The sequence below is a fragment of the Leiobunum rupestre genome, chromosome 9 (assembly GCF_980474605.1).
Source record: "Leiobunum rupestre chromosome 9, qqLeiRupe1.1.hap1, whole genome shotgun sequence".
NCBI lineage: Eukaryota > Metazoa > Arthropoda > Arachnida > Opiliones > Sclerosomatidae > Leiobunum > Leiobunum rupestre.
The window spans coordinates 32435256-32456767 of record NC_143392.1 but is presented as its reverse complement, the minus strand read 5'-3'; the positions used below and the strand labels follow the sequence as shown (position 1 = coordinate 32456767).

General features: G+C 42.9%; 3 protein-coding genes across 9 annotated transcripts; 1 reads left to right on the top strand and 2 right to left on the bottom strand.

Annotated features, from left to right (window-relative positions):
• Positions 1–20: 20 nt before the first annotated feature.
• LOC149927165 (uncharacterized) lies at positions 21–12410 on the bottom strand. 4 transcript variants are annotated; one of them, XM_090158569.1, is made up of 4 exons: positions 10675–12410; positions 9727–9807; positions 1425–9022; positions 21–1208 (listed from the first exon to the last, which is right to left on the bottom strand). In XM_090158569.1, exons 3-4 carry the CDS (start codon positions 8827–8829, stop codon positions 265–267), a joined length of 8349 nt encoding a protein of 2782 aa, XP_090014695.1. In that variant the 5' UTR covers positions 8830–9022; positions 9727–9807; positions 10675–12410; the 3' UTR covers positions 21–264. The 4 variants fall into 4 exon arrangements, with proteins under 4 accessions (XP_090014695.1, XP_090014693.1, XP_090014692.1 ...); XM_090158567.1 differs by having other exon boundaries at positions 22–9022; positions 10496–12408; XM_090158566.1 differs by having other exon boundaries at positions 22–9022; positions 10675–12408.
• Positions 10394–16078, top strand: LOC149927164 (queuosine 5'-phosphate N-glycosylase/hydrolase). Of its 4 annotated transcripts, none has more exons than XM_090158573.1 (8): positions 10394–10443; positions 14519–14626; positions 14697–14924; positions 15079–15228; positions 15312–15435; positions 15547–15732; positions 15786–15853; positions 15912–16078. In XM_090158573.1, the coding sequence occupies exons 2-8, from the start codon at positions 14531–14533 to the stop codon at positions 16053–16055; spliced, it is 996 nt and encodes a 331-aa protein (XP_090014699.1). In that variant the 5' UTR covers positions 10394–10443; positions 14519–14530; the 3' UTR covers positions 16056–16078. The 4 variants fall into 4 exon arrangements, with proteins under 4 accessions (XP_090014699.1, XP_090014700.1, XP_090014697.1 ...); XM_090158574.1 differs by lacking the exon at positions 10394–10443 and adding an exon at positions 12316–12355; XM_090158571.1 differs by lacking the exon at positions 10394–10443 and adding an exon at positions 12729–13831.
• RanBPM (Ran-binding protein M) lies at positions 16079–21199 on the bottom strand. Its single transcript, XM_090158570.1, has 10 exons — positions 20994–21199; positions 20398–20509; positions 20091–20334; positions 19924–20025; positions 19371–19453; positions 19176–19288; positions 18331–19104; positions 18109–18260; positions 17380–17491; positions 16079–17290 (listed from the first exon to the last, which is right to left on the bottom strand). The coding sequence occupies exons 1-10, from the start codon at positions 21175–21177 to the stop codon at positions 17160–17162; spliced, it is 2007 nt and encodes a 668-aa protein (XP_090014696.1). The 5' UTR covers positions 21178–21199; the 3' UTR covers positions 16079–17159.
• Between the last annotated feature and the right edge of the window lie 313 nt (positions 21200–21512).

Sequence of the window (21512 nt, the reverse complement as noted above, 5' to 3'; positions counted from 1 at the left end):
ACTGTTTTTTGGCAATTTTATTTTTAATATGAAACATTTTATTAACACTAGAATTGCGTTTTTTTTTTAGTTACCTTTTTACATAGGAAAAATATTAAAAGTCAGGGTCCAAAATTTTCCCTATCTTGGGAAAACAAATATATAAATTGTTACAGTTTTAATAATATTACCAATCTGGTAATTATTTGAAAGAAAAGGGCATTTAAACTTCAAAATCCAATATACAATTTTTCATGTTCCTTATTATTTTATAACAACTTGAGTTTAATCGTCGTCAGTGGTGTACACTCCAGCGTTCAAAAGTAAATTAGCCAACACGTCACTTTTACTTCTCATTTCGCCGTTCCAAGGTTCCAACTCGTCTTGACCTTGGACAGGGTTATCCAGGATGGGTTCAACCTCTTCTTCGTCGTGTTCGAATTCGCCGTTATCAGCGCTGAAATAATCGGACGCCATGTTCATCAGGATGTCGCTCGCTTCTTGATCGGCCGCGTTGACTTCTTCCTCGTTGAATACCTCCACAGGAGCGTCGTCATCCGCAATGATGGCTTCCTGGTTTAGATTGACGTCGATCGTGCGAATTTTGCCGTCATCTACTTGACGGCGACTCCCTTTAATTCGCGACTGAGGACGTTCCTTGTCGTTTGGAGAACCTTCGACGATGGGTTCGTCTTCGGATTCCTCGTGAACGACCAAATCATCCATGTTGATGACCTCAGGGTCATCCTTCGAATCGCTTCCTACGATCGACTCTTCAAAGTCCATTATCTGATCATCAACCGACTGCGGTTCTTCATTGTCTTCTTCGGTGTCCTCGTGAACGACCAGGTCATCCATATCAATATGGGACTCGTCATCTTCCTCGTCTTCAACGGCAGTTTCTTCCTGAACCATACCTTCTTCGTCTAGAAATATTTCTTCCAAAATTGTAGAGCCCACTTTCTTTGAGTCTTGGGGCTTCGCGTTACCGTTCTCGGTTAATGTCCCTCCTTTAGGGGAAGACTTGAATTCGGTAATTTTGGATAGGGAAATGTCTTTAGCTTCTGGAGTCGAAGTACGCTGAGGTTCTCGCGTTGACTGTTGTTTCGAAGTACGCTGAGATTCGCTCGTTGACTGTTGTTTCGAAGTACGCTGAGATTCGCTCGTTGACTGTTGTTTCGAAGTACGTTCAGGTTCGCTCGTTGACTGTGGTTTCGAAGTACGCTGATGTTCACGCGTTGACTGTGGTTTCGAAGTACGCTGAGGTTCGCGCGATGGCTGTGGTATCGAAGTACGCTGAGGTTCACGCGATGGCTGTTGTTTCGAAGTACGCTGATGTTCGCGCGATGGCTGTGGTATCGAAGTACGCTGAGGTTCACGCGATGGCTGTGGTATCGAAGTACGCTGAGGTTCACGCGATGGCTGTGGTATCGAAGTACGCTGAGGTTCACGCGATGGCTGTTGTTTGGAACTATCTTTTGCGGAGGAAGATTCTCGACCATTTTCTGTTTTGCCTTCAGCCTTTTCAATAACTGGAGGTTTTTCTACTAAAGTTTCTTCATTAGGGATGTTTTTGTTTATAACTGTTTTGTCGGGTTGTTTTAAACTGTCGTTATGTTGTTTTGTTACCTCATTCGAGTCGTCTGCGCGTTGAACTTCTTCGAGTGCCGATGGCGCGTCGTTTTCCGTATCTACAATCGATACTTTAGAGATTTCCAAGATGGTATCCGCACGAGCCTGAAGGGATTCGATTTCAGCCACATCTTCCTTATTCTCGGGTTCCGCTGGCGTCGAAGCCCCTTCTTTTTCCAGAATGGGAGGTTCGTCTATCGATTCTGAAAGTTTTCCGTCTTGGATGCGAGTTTCCGAATTTTGCGCCGATTCTGGAAATTCCGCGTAAGAGTGCTCGATTTCTCGGCCATCACCGGAAATCGATACCTCCATGCCTTCGGCGTCTTCTTCGCTGGCGTTGTCGAGGCTGGGGTCCAGATCGTCGTTGCGTCCATTGCTGATCAACTGGGTATCGATTATGATATCTTCCAAAACATCATCGTTGGAATTGCTACCATTCTCGACAGTTTCTTCATTAACCATGTCGCTTTCTAAAGTGTGGGTCGCGTCTTCGACAATTTGCGGCTGCTCAATCTCGATCGATTCTTCGAAATCGACTTCGTGGTAGCGATGGCTTTGCGTTTCTTGAAGCATATTTTCAACGGCATCTATTACTTCTTGTTCGTCTTCGGGATTCAAAGCAGCCTCGTTGTCGCTTTTTTCTTCCGCCGTTTCTTTCTGAATGTCTTTCGGTAGGTGTTTAGTTTGCTGTTCGAGGTTTGAGATCAGTTCGGTGGCATTAACCTCGCTTTCGGCATATCTTTTCGGTTGGGAAAGAACTTCGGGTTTCTGTTCTTCCACATCATCCTGAGTGCCCTTTTCATCGGAATTCGCGAGCGTTGGATCCTCAATTGGTTCAGACGTCACAGTTTCATTTTCTTTATTAGTAGAGTTCGTATCCGCGGTAGTTTCCTTCAATTTTTCGGCTTCATCACTTTCTCGCTTTCGTTGGCGTTCGTGCAGTCTCAAATGATTCCTCAGGGTCTTCCTGTGATTGACCCAATATGGACAGTGAGGGCATTTGAAATGAGCGCCTTGTCTGGGTTTGTGACTGTTACGATGAATCTGCATTAGGCCTCGTTGTTCGTACGGACAGACGAAAGGACACGTCCCGCACTCGACAGTAGCCGGAGTGACTGCTTCGTCCTGTTCATATTCCTTGTGAACGTATTCTTCTTCGGCGTCGCCATCTTTGTTTTCCATTTCATTTCTTAAAACGGGAGGCCCATCACTGTCGATCACTAGCTTAGGTTCCCCTTCGGATTCTTCGCTCGATCGAGTTTTCTGTCGTTTGGCTCTCGGAGCGGAACTGAGCTCGCTATTTAAACGCTTCTTGACGCTGGGGTTGAAAACGTCCGTCAGTACCACTTCTAGTTGTTTACCTTTGTCAATATCGACTTCGTTTGACCTTCCTTGGGTGGAGGTAACGTTCTCTTCCGAGACGATTCCTTCAATAATGGGAGATAAAAACCTGTCGTTCTCTTTATCTTCGCCGTGGTCTTTGAACAGTAAGAAGCGTTCCCCTTCTTGTACGGACCATACTTCTAGTTCGGAGTACTTCATGAAGGAATTGGCTTTGATGAGTTTCTGCGGTTGGAAGTGCCATTTGATATGGTCCCTGAGGAACGAGGCTTGAAGGGTGCTGTAATCGCAATGAGGGCACTGAATGGCGGCGTTGGCGGTGTGTCTTTTGTGATGGTTGATCATGGCGTCACGGCGTACGTGGAAGTAAGGACAACGATTGCAACAGTAGGTTACTTTCTCTTTTACTTCGGGTTTGATAACTTCGGCTACTTTTTCCAGAACTGGTGGCGCGGAAGCGACCTCTGTCGGTGCTGGGAGTGGTTCTTCGGGCGAGATGACGCTTTCTGTCGTGACTGCGTCAGTTGAAGACGGACCGGACACGGCTCCTTCTTTTTCCATCATCTTTTTGTGAACGTTGCGATGCTTGACCAATTGAATCAATAGATTGACGGAAAAGTCGCATCTTTCGCAACTGAATTTGTTATCTTTGCCGTGCGCGTCGATGTGTTTGAGGTAACGATTGTTTTTGGTGAAGACGGCGGGGCATTTCGAACAGGCGAAGATCTTCAGGACCGTTCTTTGTGGAGCCGCTTTAACGGGGTGAAGCTTTTGGTGGGTTTTTAAGTTCTTGACATCGTTCACGGAATAGTCGCAATGCGGACAGTAATATTTGCCGTTGACTCCGTGCAGATACTTGTGGAAGCTGAGAACGGATGGTTTTTGGAAGGTTGCCGGACAACTAGGGCATTGGTTGGACTTGCGATTGTGTTTTCCTACTCCTTTCTCTAAAAACATCGCCGTTTCTCTCTCTTCGAGTAGCAACATTTGATTGACGCTACTCATCTGCGCGCTACTGTTACCACCAGTGTCTTCACTCTCTTCGGATTCTTTGGCTTTGGGACTGGCCGCCTTCGAGGGGGAAGGCTCCGACGGTTGAGCCGCCTCTCTCCTGGCCACGTATTCTTCGGAATGGACCAGGAAATGCTTGTGAAGGTGAGGTTTGTGACGGGCTCGGTAGTCGCAGCGGTCGCAAGGAAAGGGCAGATTGGTGCCGTGGAACGTTGAATGAGTTTGGTAATCGGAACGGCTCTTAAACATAGCCGGACAGTGGGCGCAAAAGTAGCTGAAAGTCCTTTTCGGAGTCGCTGAACCGGGAGACTTGGCGGCCGTCGGCGGAGGAGATTTGGGGGTGAAAGTTTCTTGGTTTAGAAACTCGAAATCTATCTCGTTGCTTTGTTCGGCTACCGGTTCGAGTTCTTGCGGCTTGCGGCCGTCGGCCGTATGCAGTTTCATGTGACTGGTTAGGACTCCTTGGCTGTTGCATTGGTAATTGCAGACGGTGCAAGGAAATCGGGAATGTTTCTCGTAAGAATGCATCTCTTCGTGAGACCGGACGTTGGATCTTCTACGATTCATCATAGGGCAAAAGCGGCATTTAATCATCTTGATCATTTTGCCGTTCTGTTCCACCATTAGAATTTCGTTTTCTCCGGCAGTGACTATAGGCACCGCTTCCGGGACGCCGGCCATGGGACTAGGAGGCAGGAAGACTTCCGTCGGAGGCGGAATGCGACTTTCCATGGTGCCGTAGACGTTTTCGGTGTGACATTTCTTCGTGTGTTGAGTTATTAAGTGATTATGCATAGCCCAGTAGCTGCAATATTCGCATTTAAAAAGGGCGGCTTTGTTGGGTCGATGAAATTGCTTGTGGTACAGGAAATGGCGTTTCTTGTCGGTCGAATACGGACAGAACTCGCACTGGAACTTCTTACTGATCGGGTGCAGTTCCGGCAGCGCTTCGATTTCCACAGCGGCCTCCTCTTCGCCGTTGAAGTTGGTGGCGGTCTCGTAATAAGCGATTTGTGGCATTTGGGGCTCTTTCTCTTCTTCGTGGACTTTCAAATGGCGGTTTAGAGTCTTCTTGAAGTTGACCCAATAGTCGCAATGCGGGCACTTGAAATTAGCGCCTTCTCGCGGCTGGTGTTGTTTCACGTGAAAATGCATGTAGCACAGTTTCTCGCAGGTGTAAGGGCACATTTCACATTGAAATTGATGCTCGGATTTCGGAGTGCTGGTAGCGGCGGGAACGCTCTTCGGAGTTCTGCCGCTATCTTTGGGTTTAATGGCGTTTAGTTCGGGATAGCCGACTAATTCAATGACGTTGTCTTGTTCGGTATAGTTCAATCGATTTTTGACGTCTTCCAGGGTTCCCCCGTGACGCATTTTGACGTGTCTGAGAATGACGTGTTTCCAGTTGGAGACCATACCGCAGATTCGGCATTGGAAGGGTTTCGTTCCGGCGTGAAGACTCAAATGTCCGACTACCGCTTTCTTCTCGCCGTTCTTGAAATTACAATGGCGACAGTAGAAGAATTTTTGATTTCCGGGAGTTCTTTCGGGTGTGGCTTTTTCGGGAATGGCCGCGACCGAATTGAAATAGCGCGAAAGATCCAATTCGATACTTTCTACTTGATCTTCTTTCTCCTCGCCACCCAAATCGGGAGTGACCACGATCGTTTCCACGTCTTCGGGTGAAATGAGGTAATTGGGATATTCCGGCGTATTATCTTCCTGCATATTTGGCGATTCCGGTTGAGCTTCAATTAGTTCCTGACTGTCGTCTTCCATCGCGGAGCCTTCGTCGTCGACTAGAAAACGGTTATACTTTTCGTAATTCTTCCTTCCGGATTCGTCAGTAACCAGCATGCTGGCGTGTCTGTGAGCTTCGTCCCGGACTGATTTGATTTTGATGTGTTTCGTGATGTCCCATTCCCAATTCGAACGGTAGAAACACGTGGAACACATAAACGGCTTTTTGTTTAAATGTTGAACGATATGAACGTGGAATCTCGACGCCGTTCGACTCATGAATGGGCAGAAAGTGCATTTGTATTTCTTGTTTACAAGTACCGGTTGTTCCGCGGCGCCATTTTTGAATTTCTTCGACGGAGGATTATTATTTTCCTCGTAACTTCTTTCTCGCTTGTTGCGCCCCCCTTCGTTACCATTGTAGACAACGTTGGGTTCGTACATTCCGTAAGATTCGTCGATAACTAACTCTCCCGGATCGGATTCTTGACCGTCGTCGGCCATCGCCGAGACTTCGGTGTCTTCGGATTCGTAAGTGGACCTGCCGAAACGATTTCTTCTGGCGTTATTGTCGGTTCTTCCTTGGGTTAAAAGGGTCCTTAGTCGAGCGGGTTTTAAAATACTCCTTCCGGGTACGATGGGATTAGTTTTGACGGGTGCCTTGCTGACGGATTGTAGTTTCATTTTGAGAATAGAGCCTCCGCTCGCGAAAGCATTTTCGTCAATAACGGGCTCTTTGTTTCGCGGTTTGTCAACTTCTCGACTAGTAAACCCGACGGAACCGTCCGCAACTGGCGTTTTCATCTTCTCAACTTCTTCGACTAGACTCTCGTCGTGGTACTTAATGACGTGCCTCTTCAAATCTCCCTTCCATTTGCAACGATATTTGCAGCTAGGACATCCGAATGGACGTTCTAGAGAATGAACCCGGACGTGTTTCTCCATTTCGGAGAGCCATTTTGTTTTGTAATTGCAAACGTTGCACGAGTGTTGATATTTGATTGGTCTACTTTCTTCGGAGAGCTGACCATTGGACGATTCCCCTTGTCCAGAGCCGTCGGCTTCCGCTTTCTTGGGGAGAGATTTCTTGGCACGAGGTCCCACGGCGGATTTCGGTTGTTGATCTTTGACGCCGTACGGGGGCGAGGGTCGGCTAGCGAAAGACTTGGTGGCTTTGTTGACTTTCAAGACTGGCGGCGAAGAAGGCGGGGAAGGGAAACGGGCCCTGCCCGGACTAGAGTGACCTCCCGCTCTCTGGCGATTTTCAGGAACTATGTTGGGCGGATGACTCCTTTTCTTGATTTCCTTAGCGGCCCGGCTAAGGTCTTTGGTGTCGGCTGTTTCGCCGTGTTTCTGGGTTAAGTGTTTGGCCAACCAGGCAACGTGATCGAAGCTGACGCCGCAAAGCGGGCAAGGATACCTCTTGGAACTTCCGTGAGATTCTTCGTGCTTGATCAAGGTCGATTTGGAGTAAGTTTTGAATGAGCAGAAGCGACATGACAAATGAGAATCCGAGCCCAAGAAGTCTTCTAAAGAATTTTCGTTGGAAACTTCAACGACGTCATCCTCGTCCGCGTAGTCTTCTTCTTCTTCGTCGTCGACCGGGTCGTCGTCGGCCGGGTCGTCATCGGCCGGGTCGTCTTCGTTATCGGGTACGCCCCCATCTTCTTCTTCTTCCATCATGGCGGCCGCTTCCACGTCTTCTTCGTCATCTTCGTGGTCATTCTGCCCCGCCCCGCCATTGTGGTGTTTCGCCAAATGAAACGTTAAAGACTGTCGATTGTTGGCCGTGAACGTACATTTCCCGCATCGGAAGGGGCCCTCCATTTCGTGGCTTTTCATGTGACGGTCCATATTCCATTTGTAAGTCGTGTAGAAGTCGCATTCTTCGCATTTTATTTTAGGCAACGAATGGTATTTGACGTGTTTCGTGTAGCGGCCCCTTTCGTTGGTGACGTAGCCGCATTGCAGGCAGCGGAAGAATCTCTTCCGGAGATGAACGGTCTTTTCGTGCTGGCTCATGAGAACGCGGCTCTTGCATTGGAAATCGCACCTCGTACACTTGATGAGAGGATGAACTGGTTTCGTCACTCCGCCAGAGGAGCCGCCGCCCGAGCTCGAACTCCTCCGAGTGGTGGCGCTTTTGTCGGGAGATGATTTAGCCGGTTCTCGATGCGCGGGGGGAGTAGACTGCCTTCCTCCTCCGGCGGCGCTCTTTCCGAGAGTGGACCTCAGGGAGGACATCGATTTTCTGGCCGTTTTGGAGAATCCGGGGGTGGCAGCCGCGGCTTGGGCGGTTTTGTAAGGGCTGGGGTCGGTCGCCGCTTTGGCGGTCGGTTTGGGATGGTTTTTATGAACGAGGCCGCAATGTCTCTGCAGTTTTTGGAAGTGTTTCGTGGCGTAGATACAGTAGGGGCATTCGTGAACCGTTATCCGATCGAAATGAAATTCTTTTCGGTGGTATAAAAACTCTCTAGGGTCCAAAGTTTGCAAATTACAGTCCTTGCACGTGTAGTGGCGTTTAACCTTGAGCGGGGTTCGCTGCATATCGATGACGGCGGCGTTTAGAGTAGGTTCGGCGACTTCTACGAATTGGACATTATCTCCCGTTTTGATGGAGTAGAAAACGGGCTCGACGGAGTCTTCATTTTGAGCTTTTTCCTCTTGGTAATTCTTCTGTTGCTCTAGAGCTTCGTAGCCGAAGCCGCTGAAATATAGGGCTTCGGCTTTCTCGAGCCGAGCCCGTTCTTCGGCGTTGTAAGAATCGTAATGGCCGTCCGGTTCCTGGACGTCTTCGTCTCTTCTGGAAGCGGCGTCTTTGTCCTTCTGGTAACGATTGAGAACTTCTTCTAGGCCTTGGCCGTGGTCCAACTGCTTGTGTTGAAGCAAACCGTCGACTGTTTCGCAGTCCTGGTTGCAGATGTTGCAAGTGGTACGGCCAATCTTGTGAACGATGCGTCGGTGCCGGTAGAAGTTGGCCTGGTATCGGGAGACAAAAGGACAATGTGGACATTTGAAGACTTTGTCCGAATGGACGGCGGATTCGTGACTAGCGAGTACGCGACGGCTACCACACTGGTAATCGCACTTGGTACATTTGAAGGAGGTTTCACCGGGCGATGACATGCTGAGAGCATTCGTGTCTTATATATTAGAACATTCCCAAAACGTTCAAACGTTCAAATGATTAGGAAAATACTGACATTTAGTTATTAAAATAAATTAAGTCTTTCAGTCAATAACAAGAGTTGGTAGTTGGTTTTTTTTAAAGTAAAAAAATGCTTTTAAAGAAGTCATGCACAAATTATATAAAGAAGAGCTGAAATAAAAACAAAAAGATTTCGTAAAATCAAAGAGAGAAAAGTCAGAAAAATAAACACATGCCAAAATGCTGGGGTACATACTAGTTAATTAGCTTTAATGTTAATTCACTTATAATGCGTTAGTACAGTTAACAAGAACCTAAGCGCAACGTCAATTGAAATTAGGTAAAATCAGAGAGATTTAATAAAAGCGTGGTCGCGAAACGCGTTACGCGCGCCTTCTTGTTTCCGAAGTTGAGTGTCCAGGGACCACGCCTCCTCCTCCTTCGTGTGGTCGCGGAAATAGAGACCCATCACGGCGGCATTCTTAGAAAATGCAGGTGTCAGCTAGAGGGTAACGTACCCCCCTCTACCCCCCGTACCTTTCAAAACGTAAATGTCTTTGTACGGGGTTTCTCCAAACCCATTCACGCCACCAAAACAAGCGGGGGAATTTACGGCTAGAAAGGTAGCGGTATTACGGTAGGTCAGTAGGCCTAAAATTGGTACGCTGATGGGTGTCAATTTCCGCAAAACCAAGGAGGTCTTTTAAACCGTTAAAAAATAAAGTGGAACTCGAGCTTGTACTTAAATCTTAATCTCATTCCAAGGTTCAAATTTTGCAAACAAACAAATACTGAGACACTAGCAAACACGATTCTAAATCTGGGTCTTTATTAACGATTAGCGCAGCTTGAAGAAAAAAATTACAGGCTTGTACCTTTTTTTACTCGATCCAAGAAAAAGAATGGATATTTGCGTAATAATCCATATTAATTAGAATTTCCGGTCAAAGAATCCCCTAGAATCAACAAGCAAAATAGAACTTTTTCATAAATAACAGAGCTAATTGAAAAGATAGACAGCCGCCATTATCATAAACCGTAAGGTAATTTACTAATTCAAACGCTTTAACTAAGCCAATCAAAAACCCGCAAAATATTTACCGAAGATATGGAAAATTAGTAGGCTATAAACATTTGACAAGCGTATTCTTATAGATAGGGCTAGCTCAACTACAAGCGGGAATGCGGGATTTACCATAAGTTATTATTCATTTATAGAAATAAATGCGTTTAAATATGCCCAAAGCACGCCTAATATCCGCCAAGCTTTAAAAAAAAAACATAGCCCAAAAATATGAGATAAATATTAATAAAAATTACTTTTAAGACTATGTCATCGCCCTGTTTACCTTAATTTTAAAGTACCTAATAACTACGCCGCTGTCAAGATCGACAAAAGCGTAAAGTGCTTTTTAAATTTTGAACCATAACAAATAAAAGTGAAATAAGACAGAGGTGTTAGTTCTACTCTTCTACCTTGTTTTTAAAAATGCCGGGAAGGGGTGGGCGAAATGGGAGGGGGGGGGTATAAACTATCCGACACGGTGGTTGCCGTATGGTATAAGGACAATCTCTGGTAAACAAGACTCGAGGTAAGTTTCGAGTTAAAAAATTACGTTAATAATATAAAAGTTAAATTCTTACCATGGAATGTCGAAGTTTTCGCGTCGTTATTGGGCGGCTTACGCGTACGACGAGGCTTAACTAAGCAACGACACTGCCAACACCTCCCTGGTGGAGTCAGGGAAACTGGCGATAATGGCGGCTGGCGAGAAGGAAAATCAGCGCGTTCGAGGAGGGAGAGAAAATGTCGTCGTACTTACCAGGAACGGGCGACGTGTTGTAGCCGGGCCGTAGATCCGGAACACAACGTGCATCGGTGGCGCGGTTGAGAAAGAGCATTGGAGAGACGCGCCGCCGCTCAAGGAGATAGAAGAACGAGGGGGAACGAATCACGTGACTACAAGGTCTGGTCGGACCATTCCTCCGGCAGCAGAGCAGCTGCAACTCGCTTCCTTCCTCGCCTGCCGACCGTGGCTACCTACTATCGTCCGTCCGAAGCGGTAACGGCCGATGGATGATATATCAACGTGACCCGTGTTTAGGCCTACCCACAGCGCACGGCGAGAGAGAAAGGAGAACGCTGCTGGCCAAGCCGACGGGGTGGGTGAGGACAAATCGAGCTCTTGCACGACTAGGGGACGTATTCCCCCCCGACACTTTGTTAGGTCCGAAACAAAAAAAAACCCAATGTCCGGTAAAAATGCCAAAACGGAATAACCCCTAACGGCATGGCCGTGTCTTGGTATAGGTCATAGCGACGAAACTTTCCTTAAAAATGATTAACGCCGAAGTTGCCTGGTACGAATTTAATCCAACAAAAAAAGAATAAATAGGTACGTGTTACGTGGACCGTGGAAATGTGAAGTTTTCATTCGACGAAGGTTAGCTCTTCATCGCGTTTTAATTTCTAGCCATTTTTACGTCGCTTCGTAACGACAGGAATCATAGAAACTACAGTATGCGGGAATAAGCACTTTTGAGATCGTCGGACTATGGATAAAACTTTTAAAAATTTGATGACTATCAAATCGTCAGCCTGTATCTACAAAAAAGTACTCGATTTACGGCCGTAGAGCGTATATCGCGAGTAGCGCTTTCCCTCATTTCCTTCTAAAAGACAATTTCCCGTTGGCTACAAAAAATATACCATCAAAGAACTGCCTATTCAACGAGAAAACGCGAATAGCGTTTGCTAGATTATATTGGTAAATACGTTTCAAGCGTACCTAAAACGGTAACAGTAAAATACAGAAATAATGTCATCGTCTAATATTTCCGTAAACGTGGGATGCGGAGTCCAATTTTCGGGTTTGATGACGTCACATCCGGGAGAGGATGACGTCGCACTCTTGGACATTGATTCAACGGGGAGAGGGGGGAAACAATTTCCCTTTTCAAAAATTGATAGTGGGAACGGTCCCCTTTGGCTTCGACTCGTCTCGCCTCCCAATTTCTCTCTCTCGCTGAAGAGGGTTTTTATCCAGGGAAGAAACGACGGGGCCCACGGGTCTCCAGAAACGCTTGGCTCGTTCACTTTTTCTCATTCCCTCCTCTAACCAACGTAAGATAATTCCTCTAAGCCAAGTCAGTTGACCTCATATTTCTATCGCCTTACAGTCGCGTAAAAAAACGGAAAAACCTGGGTTCCAAGTCCGTTACGATAACCAAATACCGGATAATGTTGTTAGGCGAAGAAATATTTCAATAGAGCTTTCGCGTTATAAATTATTTCGAAAACCCTGGCAGAAACCACAAACAATCAAGGCTAAACAATCGACAAAAACTGGCGGGATGCGAGAGTTGACAAAAAGCGCGTATCTAATTCTTATCAGAATACCCGTAGAACCTCTGTAGATTACCGTAGTAGAAGTAGGACTTATTTTTGTATTCCATTTTTTACCGATACAGCTGCCGCCGTCATCCAGTTGAGAGGACAATAAGGTGATTAAACATTGCGACTTAGATAGACGCGAAAGGTGACATAATACGACCGTCAGATAATGGCTCGTCCTTTTGCCGGAACGAAAATAACAGTAGAATTTGCGCAATGATCGAAACCGGTGGAAGAGACAATATTAGGCGCCATATACTTGCCTTTTAAAGGATATTATTATTCCAACCTAAGCCCATAAACAAGACCAAACCAGACACATATGTATTTGAGACAATGAGTTTTTGTTTATTTCCAATTGTCCCAAAGCCAGCTAAATTTGCCATTCGCGATCGTGTCAATCAATACATCAGAGCCAGAACCTCTTATCAATGAACGTTCTTCCCCCACCTCGACCGGGCGAGGGATAAGAGAACGAACCCAGTCCGCCAGCAGCACTTGACAGAGAGCAAAATTGTTGCGTATTCTCTACGGGACAGGTTTATCAGAATGGCGAAAATATTCGCGCTCAGTCACGTATAACCAGCCTACGACGATCCTCTCTCGATCACCGAAAAACGCGCTTTTCATTCGGGGGTGATCTTTGGTAACTAGAAACGAAGACCTATTATCCTATAGGGTTTCTTCATCCAACGGGATTATTACGCGCAAACAGGCTGGCTGTATAAGTTGTAGATCCTGTCTGATTCCGAGTGTAGAGAGCCCGTGACGGCGCGATTTTCCCTCGCGAAGAAAGGCGCTCTACGCATGCGTTCCTTCCCACGGATTTGATAATAATGGCGGAGGAAAGACGAACCAGGCTGAAATGACGGGTTCTTATAAATAAATGGCGAAGAAAACGCGCTTTCGCCAAGACACGCCTGACCGAAAGCCGAAAAGAATAGGAAAAAAAAAGGCTCCGAGGAGGGAAGGCGCCGGGTTACCCTCCTAACAACGCCAAACCGATTACGAAAAGGGGCAATCGCGAATAGAAACTTTTCGTAATTGACTCTGGAATGACATATTTGGGGTCAATTGGTTTTAATTACGTATACAACCGCGTTCTAAGACTTTCAACCACGATGTCACTATAAATAAAACATCCGCGATTCAACACTCGAGTCTACGGTATGGTAATTAAAATTTTAGCGAAGTAAGGTGGCTGATGGAATATTAAACGATAGAATAAGAAATTGGGGGTGATGGGAGACGGCGAAAGCGAAAACGGGGACGTAGTCCAAAGTATTTCCCATCAGCCAACAACAGCTATTTCGCGCGTTTCTCTCGAGCCCGTATACCGTACCTTGGAAACGAGAAACATCCTAAGATAGCGATAAGAATTGACGGGAATAGGGGGGCCTATTTCGCCCGCTGCCGCTAACATGTTAAACAGTCGGATCAAAAGCAGAATAGGGAGACAACATCCGAGGCAGTTGAGAAAGGGCAAAAAGCACGTCGAATGCACGCGCCTGCGCGCGATGGGGGAATCCAGTCTCTCGTAACGGCTAAAGACCGTTCCGAAACGAAGGCCCGGAGGCTGGCTGGAGGTAAGCCAAGACCATAGGTGTACGTCTACATGTTGGTCGCCGCCCGTATGCGACTAATTACGATACGTCATTCATGCGTGCGTCTAGTGTTCGGAAAGTACCCTTTGAAACTCCAAAACACGTCACTGTCTAGAATGACCGTCTGTGGTTTTCCAAATAACATGGAATATGACTGGGAAAAAGCATCGATATTTACATAAAAGGTTATAGGAAGATGCGTTTAAAGGGGCACAGAATCATTTGAAAACAAATTGTGCCCGAATTTCAATAGGTCTTTCTATAATGTAACGTGGCCTTATTGTTTAAATATTTCTTTTACGTAATAGTATCTTACTTTTACAAGTCTACGAGTTCGCGCTACAGTCACTAGGAATATAGGTTTTTCTAGCGTGCGAAGAATATACTAGTCAAGCCGTGTCTTGTGACATAAGAGCAATATAGTCTATTTTTTACTTTCAATTAATTTTATTTTATAGAAACATCTATTAGCTCATGCACGTATTACCAGATGAAACCAATCATATTCTGGGATTTTACCACCCCTATTTCTCGAAGATAAGGCGCGAAACTAGTGATCTGTGACCCTTTAATATTTGTCCCAAATAAATGTACAAATCCTACAGACTGATAATAAGACATCTTCGAAACTTGTAAAACGTTTACTGATTAGTTTATGTTTTACAACAGGTGAAATTTAGAATGGCTTTACCACCCAGAGAATCGGGTAAGTTTATCGCGGGAAAAGCCATAGACGTGACGATAAACCAGGAAGGAATACGTAAAGTGGCCAAAGTGGTAAGGGTGGTTGATTCGAGTTAATTAGGGATCAAAAGATTGAACCGCGACCGTCGCGGTTCTATTTCAGATTAGGGAAAGCGTGGAGCAGAGGGAATTCAGCGTAGCCACTTGGAAAACTCATAAACTTCACCCGAAAAGAGCGAATCGAGAAGCCATCGATTGGATATTCGTCGTCGACACGCTCAACTTTTCATTTTGGACAGCGGACGACGATGCCAAATATCGAGTCGAATTTGACGGCGAACAGTTCAGCGGTTACTGGGCCCTTTGCGCCGCGATCAATAAAGCTCAACAAGTAAACTAAGCTCACTAACGTAAAGCCTTGAGGCTATCACTATAAACATTCCAAAAATATATATAATACACTTGACCCCGTAACTCCTTAAAGCCCGTGCTTAAATGCTTAACTTTTACGGTTGGTAGATGGTTAATAGTTATTTCTTTAAAAGGATGGAATTCCCATATGCGACCCAACATTCTACTCGACTATCTCTATGGAAGATATTTCCAATATTTTCAAATCGGCGACCTCGACCGAAATTCCACTTTTGGAGGAAAGAAAACGAGTTCTTAACGAAACCGGAAATATCCTAATACAAGTCTGTCTCCTACACGCAGATATATTCTAATTGTCTGAAGAAAAAAAAACACCCAAACAAACAATCTTTTAATTCGCGTCTAGAAATTCGAGGGCACCTTCGCAACCTGTCTGAAAGACGCCAGGGGATCCGCTAAACGCTTAGTACAAATTATAGTGGATAGTTTTCCATCGTACAGGGACGAAGCCATATACGATGGCGTGAAAGGTAGGCGAGACGTAGGTGATTGACCTCTTGGTGGTCATATGGCAGGGGGGGGGGGTTAGACGATTCGCATAGAGACGTCACTGCCCGATCAAATATTTTCTTTATTTACAGTTAGTTTGTACAAACGGGCCCAAATTTTGGTTGGGGACATATGGTCCTGTTTCGAAGGTGAAGGTTTGGGAGCTTTGGAGGATATTGAATATTTAACAATGTTCCCCGATTACCGAGTTCCTCAAGTGTTAGTTTACATGGAGGCCATACAATACTCCTCATCCTTATTGGATAAATTAAAAAAAGGTATTCAATCGACGCGCTAAAGGCGTAGTAAACTTAAAATTTTACATTTATAGGAGAGTTGTTAATCAATGGCTCAAGGGAAGAAGTTGAATTACGCGGGGTCACTATATGGGCGGTTGAGGTAATCATTTTCAAACGTTTTTGTAAAATTCGACAACAATCTTTTTGGGCACTTTTAGTTGATTTATCAAGAACTCTTGAAAGAAAACTGCAAGAACATTAACTCTCTACTGATCGATTTTTACTTATGGGACTTCAGACGATCTCATAGCCAAGAGGTAGAGGTCATTCCATACCACAAAACCAGATCTGTATTTTACTAATGAATAAATAATTATAAACCAAATTGTGGCCACAAGAGCTGATTAAGTCATTTTCTTTAATATTATGTACAAATTTCCCCTACATGAATTGGAACAAACCACCGTGACTCTTCTCTCAGTGAAATAATTTTCTGACTTTTTCATACACCCAGTGTAGGATTAAATCTATTATAATATTTACATCTTAACTTTTTAATTTCAGTTAAAAACGAATCAGAGTGGGGGAGAGAAAAAAATTATTTAAAACATCTTAAAACAAACGAATTATTACAGGATATTTCAAACATAATTTGAAATTTCATTGGTTTGTTTATATGTATTTTTGAACGTATTTTTTGCCACTTTTTTTTGTTCATCCTAATTCATTTTGTTCAGTCAGTTTTATGCATTTTTCTATATATTGAGATACACTATATATTTCTGAAGAGCGCTTGTTTCGTCCCTTTATTATGTAATACTAATTATTAATTTATAAAATAAGGCAGACAGATTTCAATTTAGCGGAAGCAGCTTGAAAACCCAAAGAATATATTAAATATAAAAAGGATAATCAAAATATAACATAGAAATAAATTACGAACAAAATCAAATTTGAAAATATAAATCAGCCTCAGCGTGCATTTTCACCATGTTGCGAAATTGCAAATTGCGACATTTTAATATAGAAATATACTAAGCTAAATATTAAATAATTTTTTCAAGCTACTTCCATAAACTAAAACAGTCAAAACCTTAAATTAAACGGTGCTTTTTGACCGTAATTTGCAACAATTCCAGTTAAATGTGAAGTAAAAAATGGAAAGCCAAATTTGCTTTTGAACCATTTTCTGTCAATTTGATAAAATTTACAGAAAGCCAAAGTGAACTAGGGTATAAATTTTTAAATCCCCACTTTTTTATTTAAACGTTTTTGGTATTCATTTTTAAAATGCTCTATAAATCAGATTTTTATTTGCTCTTTCTCTCACACTTTTTAAATGGCTGAGCTAGTCACGTTAACACTTAACTCTCAAAAACTTCGTTTAAAATAAACAGCTAAATGATTTCCATCTCAAAATGTCAGGTTTTGAGAGGAAAACCTCCTTAAACACAATCTACACCGGGTCATTGCAATAAACCATCAATATCGGAAAAAGCGCAAGAGCCAAGTCCGCTTTTAGACATCAATCTCACTAACTCGTACGAATGAGCCAAGTTCAACTCGAGTGGAGGTCGACGAGGAAGATTCTGAGATTCTTATCAAAGTAAAATGAACATTGAATAAGGCCACAAAAGAATTAGAAATATTCCCCCCTCATGCAACGAAATCACACTGACAACTTACCAAGTATGGCGCTGTTCAGTGCTGCACACACAGGTTCTCTTTGCACGGGGTCCAATTGATGACCGACAGGGCTGTTCCAGGGGTCAGCATAGGCTAATAAACTGAAGGCATCCTGAAACATTGTAAATAGGAGCTGAGAAGTTGAAGCAAAATTATATCAGGGTTGCCACAGTTTTCACAATCAAATTCCCCGACTTTTACAGGTTTTCCCGGACTTAGTTTGTGCCAAGATTGTATTTTTTAACCTATATTTTAGTAAAAGTTTCCTATTGGCAACCGAAATTAAATTCCCTGGCATTTCCCTAATTTTCAGACTAAAATTCCCTGATTTAATACTTATTTTTTGAAATTCCCTGATATTTCCCTGATTTTTTTACTAATATTTAAAATTCCCTGATATTTAGACTAATATTTAAAATTCCCTGATATTTAGACTAATATTTAAAATTCCCTGATATTTAGACTAATATTTAAAATTCCCTGATATTTAGACTAATATTTAAACTAATATTTAAAATTCCCAGACTTTCCCTGATTTTTAGACTAATTTTTAAAATTCCCTGATATTTCCCTGGTTTTTAGACTAATATTTAAAATTCCCTGATATTTCCCCGATTTTTAGACTAATATTTTAAATTCCCTGATTTTTAGACTAATTTTTAAAATTCCCTGACTCTACTAAGAATTCCAGGCACCGTGACAACCCTGTATATTGTTTTTAATTCATACCTGTAAAATTTGTTTGTTAGTATCATTCTTTCCAAATTCCTTTTTAAGTTGAACACTCATGGCATGTAATTCTCTTCCAAACAGCAGCATTCTTTCAATAGCTGCCTGACTGCCGCCACAGACCTGCCGCCTTACTAAAGGTGCATCTATTTCTGGGAATTTAAAGGTATTAAGAATGTACGATAAGCCTATAAATAATAGGGTAAAGTTGAGGATACGAACCCATGTCATTATCTTCGTGGGACTCCTTTGTACCATTTTGAAATCCTTCGTTGTAGCTCCCATTTACAGTGCTGACTTGGGTTCCCTGATTACTGTCCGTCGCTTCTATATTCCAAGAACCAGCTGTTTCCATGTCTTCGTCACTACTAATCACTAGTGGGTTGGGAATGGAGTCACTGTCGGGATTCCCGCTGCTACTGCTACTGCTGCTACCTCCTCCACTGCTGCTATGACTACTACTACTTTCACGTTCTATACTTTCTCTCTCCAACAATTGACTGCCATTGAGTGTGGCGTTACCGTTAAGGGCACTATTAGCCAAGTTTAATTCATCGATGCTAGAGAGGTTAGGGTCCGCGCAATTACTGTTGTTATTATTATTATTTTGGTTATTATTGTTCGGGCAACTGTCGGAACGAGGTTGCTTACTGCTGACAATTTGTAATGACTCATTTTGACTTCGAGCGTTATTGGACAAGGATGGAGACATGACAACCACCGAGGTTGCGTTAGAGGGATTATGAGCAGTTCGGCCGCATTGAGAGTTAAGTTGGGTGGTGGGATAATTAGGGCTCATATTAGGCGAACTTCCTTGAGATTTGGGGCTACGAGCGGGACGGACTTCACTGTCAGTGCCATTTACCATTTCGATAAATTGACGACAGTTCAACATGAAAAGCAAATTTGGTTTGCGTTCCAAGAGTCCTGGATAGAGTTTTTGAGTAGTTTCTATGGCTTCACCCATTCGCCCTGATAGCACCAATCTTTGTATCCCTAACGTCGCAAAGAGGAAAAACTTTGAAGTCTCTCAATTCTTTCATTATATACAAAGTAACGCGGCCTACTTTGCCTATTTTTGATTGAAGTCAAATCTTCTTCAAATGACTGATTTGTAGCCTTAGCAAACGCTTCAGCAGTAGCACAATAGCCATGATGCACAAGGTAAGTTTGTACAATCCTACAAATGAAGTGCAAAGAGATTTCTTATAACACTAGCAAAAAAGAGGTGGAATAAAAATGATTTAATATAACATTTTTACTTATGTAATTTAGATTGCCATTCTCCCTGTTTATCGTTTACTGGAAACCTTTGTATGGTACATCTTGTGCGCATTCTTACTTCCTAATGTGAAAAGTTGTTGCTGTAATGCTCAAGGCCTATTCGCATGAGCCAACATTTTTGCAAAACATTGACCAGCATGAGTCTCAAAACGTTTTGTTCCGTATGAATTGAGAAAATATTTCCACAAGATTTTGGCCAATTTTTAAAGGGCAGCTCATTTTTTTGTGACCGAGGCTTAGCTCCCAATATTTAAATCTAATAATTTCCGTACACATCCTTTTGATTACGTAAAAACTAAATTAAATGATAATTTTAGTATTAAATAGCTTTATTTATGTAAATTGACGTATTTTGTGATTTTATTTGCCAGTTAAAGCGCAAAATATCGATACTTTTCGTGGAGTGTGTGAACAAAAACCCTACGTGTTTTGTGAACTTGAGTCCAAAACTGTGCTCACCAAAAAAGTTGGGGGAAAATGTTGGCTCTTGTGAATAGGCCTTCAAAACCCAAAAACCTTCTATTTTCTAACCTTCATCATATCTTCAATATCATATACAAAGGGGGCTTGACCGAAATTGGCATCTACAACTTCACCAGGAGTTTGAAGTCCAACAGTTGGATAAAGGTTTGGCTGTAAAAACATATATTTTAATACACCAACTAACATTATATCCATGTAAAGTTATTAGAATTTACCGCCAAATCTGAAAAAGCTATCCCTAAATTGTGTCCATTCTTTGTGTAAAAACAGGTATTGTCAATTAGATTGATTCCGCAACCAATGACATCCCCAGTAGTAAATGTTGGTCCGTAGGGTTGACCAGTTCCACTGGAACAAAAACTGTGTCCATCATCTCCATGATAGCCGTAAGAGTGTTTATCCCATCCTGGTAATCTGTTCATATTAACTCCTTGAGCTGATAAGCCCACACCCATGTACCTAGAGTCAAAATAACTGTCAAATGTGAGTTCAAAGATAGATAACTAATTTAACTTGATTTACCCATCCCTGCCTTTGCTGACTATCTTAACTTCAAAGTAATACAAGCCACAGGCAGCGGGAATTGGATGAGTAGCTCTCACACTGGCAGCATCTTTGTGATTTTTCCCCACACCTTAATTTCAATTATCAAATCACAACCAAGCAAAAAGTCAACATTCAGTGAAGCTCAAATTTGGGCTAAATAAAAATTACTAATTACAATATAATATTATGATAAGCCTTGAAGTAGCCCATATGTAAATTAAATTTTTCAACCATTGAAGAAGTTGAACACATTTATGATCTACATTATTCATTGGATTTTACATGTGAATAATTATGAGAAAGTTCCCCTTTTTAAGTTCCATTGTTTCCAAAATATAGTTAAAAAAAATTCAAGGGCAATAAACCTTAAAATTACGAAATTTTAATAATGATATAATTTATCTCTAAAATGTGTTATTATAAACAAGTTAGTATGGGAAATTATTTGGAAAATAACATTGAAACCCAAATTTGGACCGAAAATTTTATTTTGACGAAAAAAAACTTTGTTGTTTGTTATCCTGGTACGCAATAAGAAGCCTAGGCCTACTACGACAAATCACTTGGCTCACCTTTGTAATGTACTCTCAAATTATTTTGAGAAAGCCCAATAAAGGTAAATTTATCTTTGGGACTCCATGATCTGGGCAAAGGGGTTTCATCTTCATTTACAGTTGGATAAAGTAATTTTAACCGATCTATTGTTTGAGGTAACGAAGAATCAGGACCTCCCGTACCAAGATTCATTGTCGCCATTTTAAAAACTAGCTCAGAAACTGCTTGAAATCTTTTCCGATTTCTAACATCCGGGATAACGTCATAGAGAAAGAGCCAATCAACGCGCCAATTTCGAATTATAATGACAGGTTTCAAAGGATTATTATGACTGGTGAAAAATAAACTATCCGTGATTCCGTGTGCCCTAAAGTGCCCTGAGCTACAGCACTACCAATTTTTTATATTAAGTCACAGCAAACGTGTACATAGAAATTGGCCGTAAAATGTTCAAGCAAATTATAAGCCTAGTTAAACACTTTTGGCCTGTTCCTGCCCATTTCAAGGTGTCGAAAACCACAAAATCCAAAAATCTA

Excerpts from the sequence above, each read along its gene's own strand:
- LOC149927165 (XM_090158567.1), bottom strand. The coding sequence starts at position 8,829 with ATGTCATCGCCCGGTGAAACCTCCTTCAAATGTACCAAGTGCGATTAC.
- LOC149927164 (XM_090158573.1), top strand. The coding sequence starts at position 14,531 with ATGGCTTTACCACCCAGAGAATCGGGTAAGTTTATCGCGGGAAAAGCC. Across the intron at positions 14,925-15,078 it reads CGATCAATAAAGCTCAACAA|GATGGAATTCCCATATGCGA; the intron begins GTAAACTAAGCT and ends TTTCTTTAAAAG. Across the intron at positions 15,733-15,785 it reads ATTGGATAAATTAAAAAAAG|GAGAGTTGTTAATCAATGGC; the intron begins GTATTCAATCGA and ends TTACATTTATAG.
- RanBPM (XM_090158570.1), bottom strand. The coding sequence starts at position 21,177 with ATGGCGACAATGAATCTTGGTACGGGAGGTCCTGATTCTTCGTTACCT. Across the intron at positions 20,510-20,993 it reads TTTGAGAGTACATTACAAAG|GTGTGGGGAAAAATCACAAA; the intron begins GTGAGCCAAGTG and ends ATTGAAATTAAG. Across the intron at positions 17,291-17,379 it reads ACTGAACAGCGCCATACTTG|AATCTCAGAATCTTCCTCGT; the intron begins GTAAGTTGTCAG and ends TACTTTGATAAG.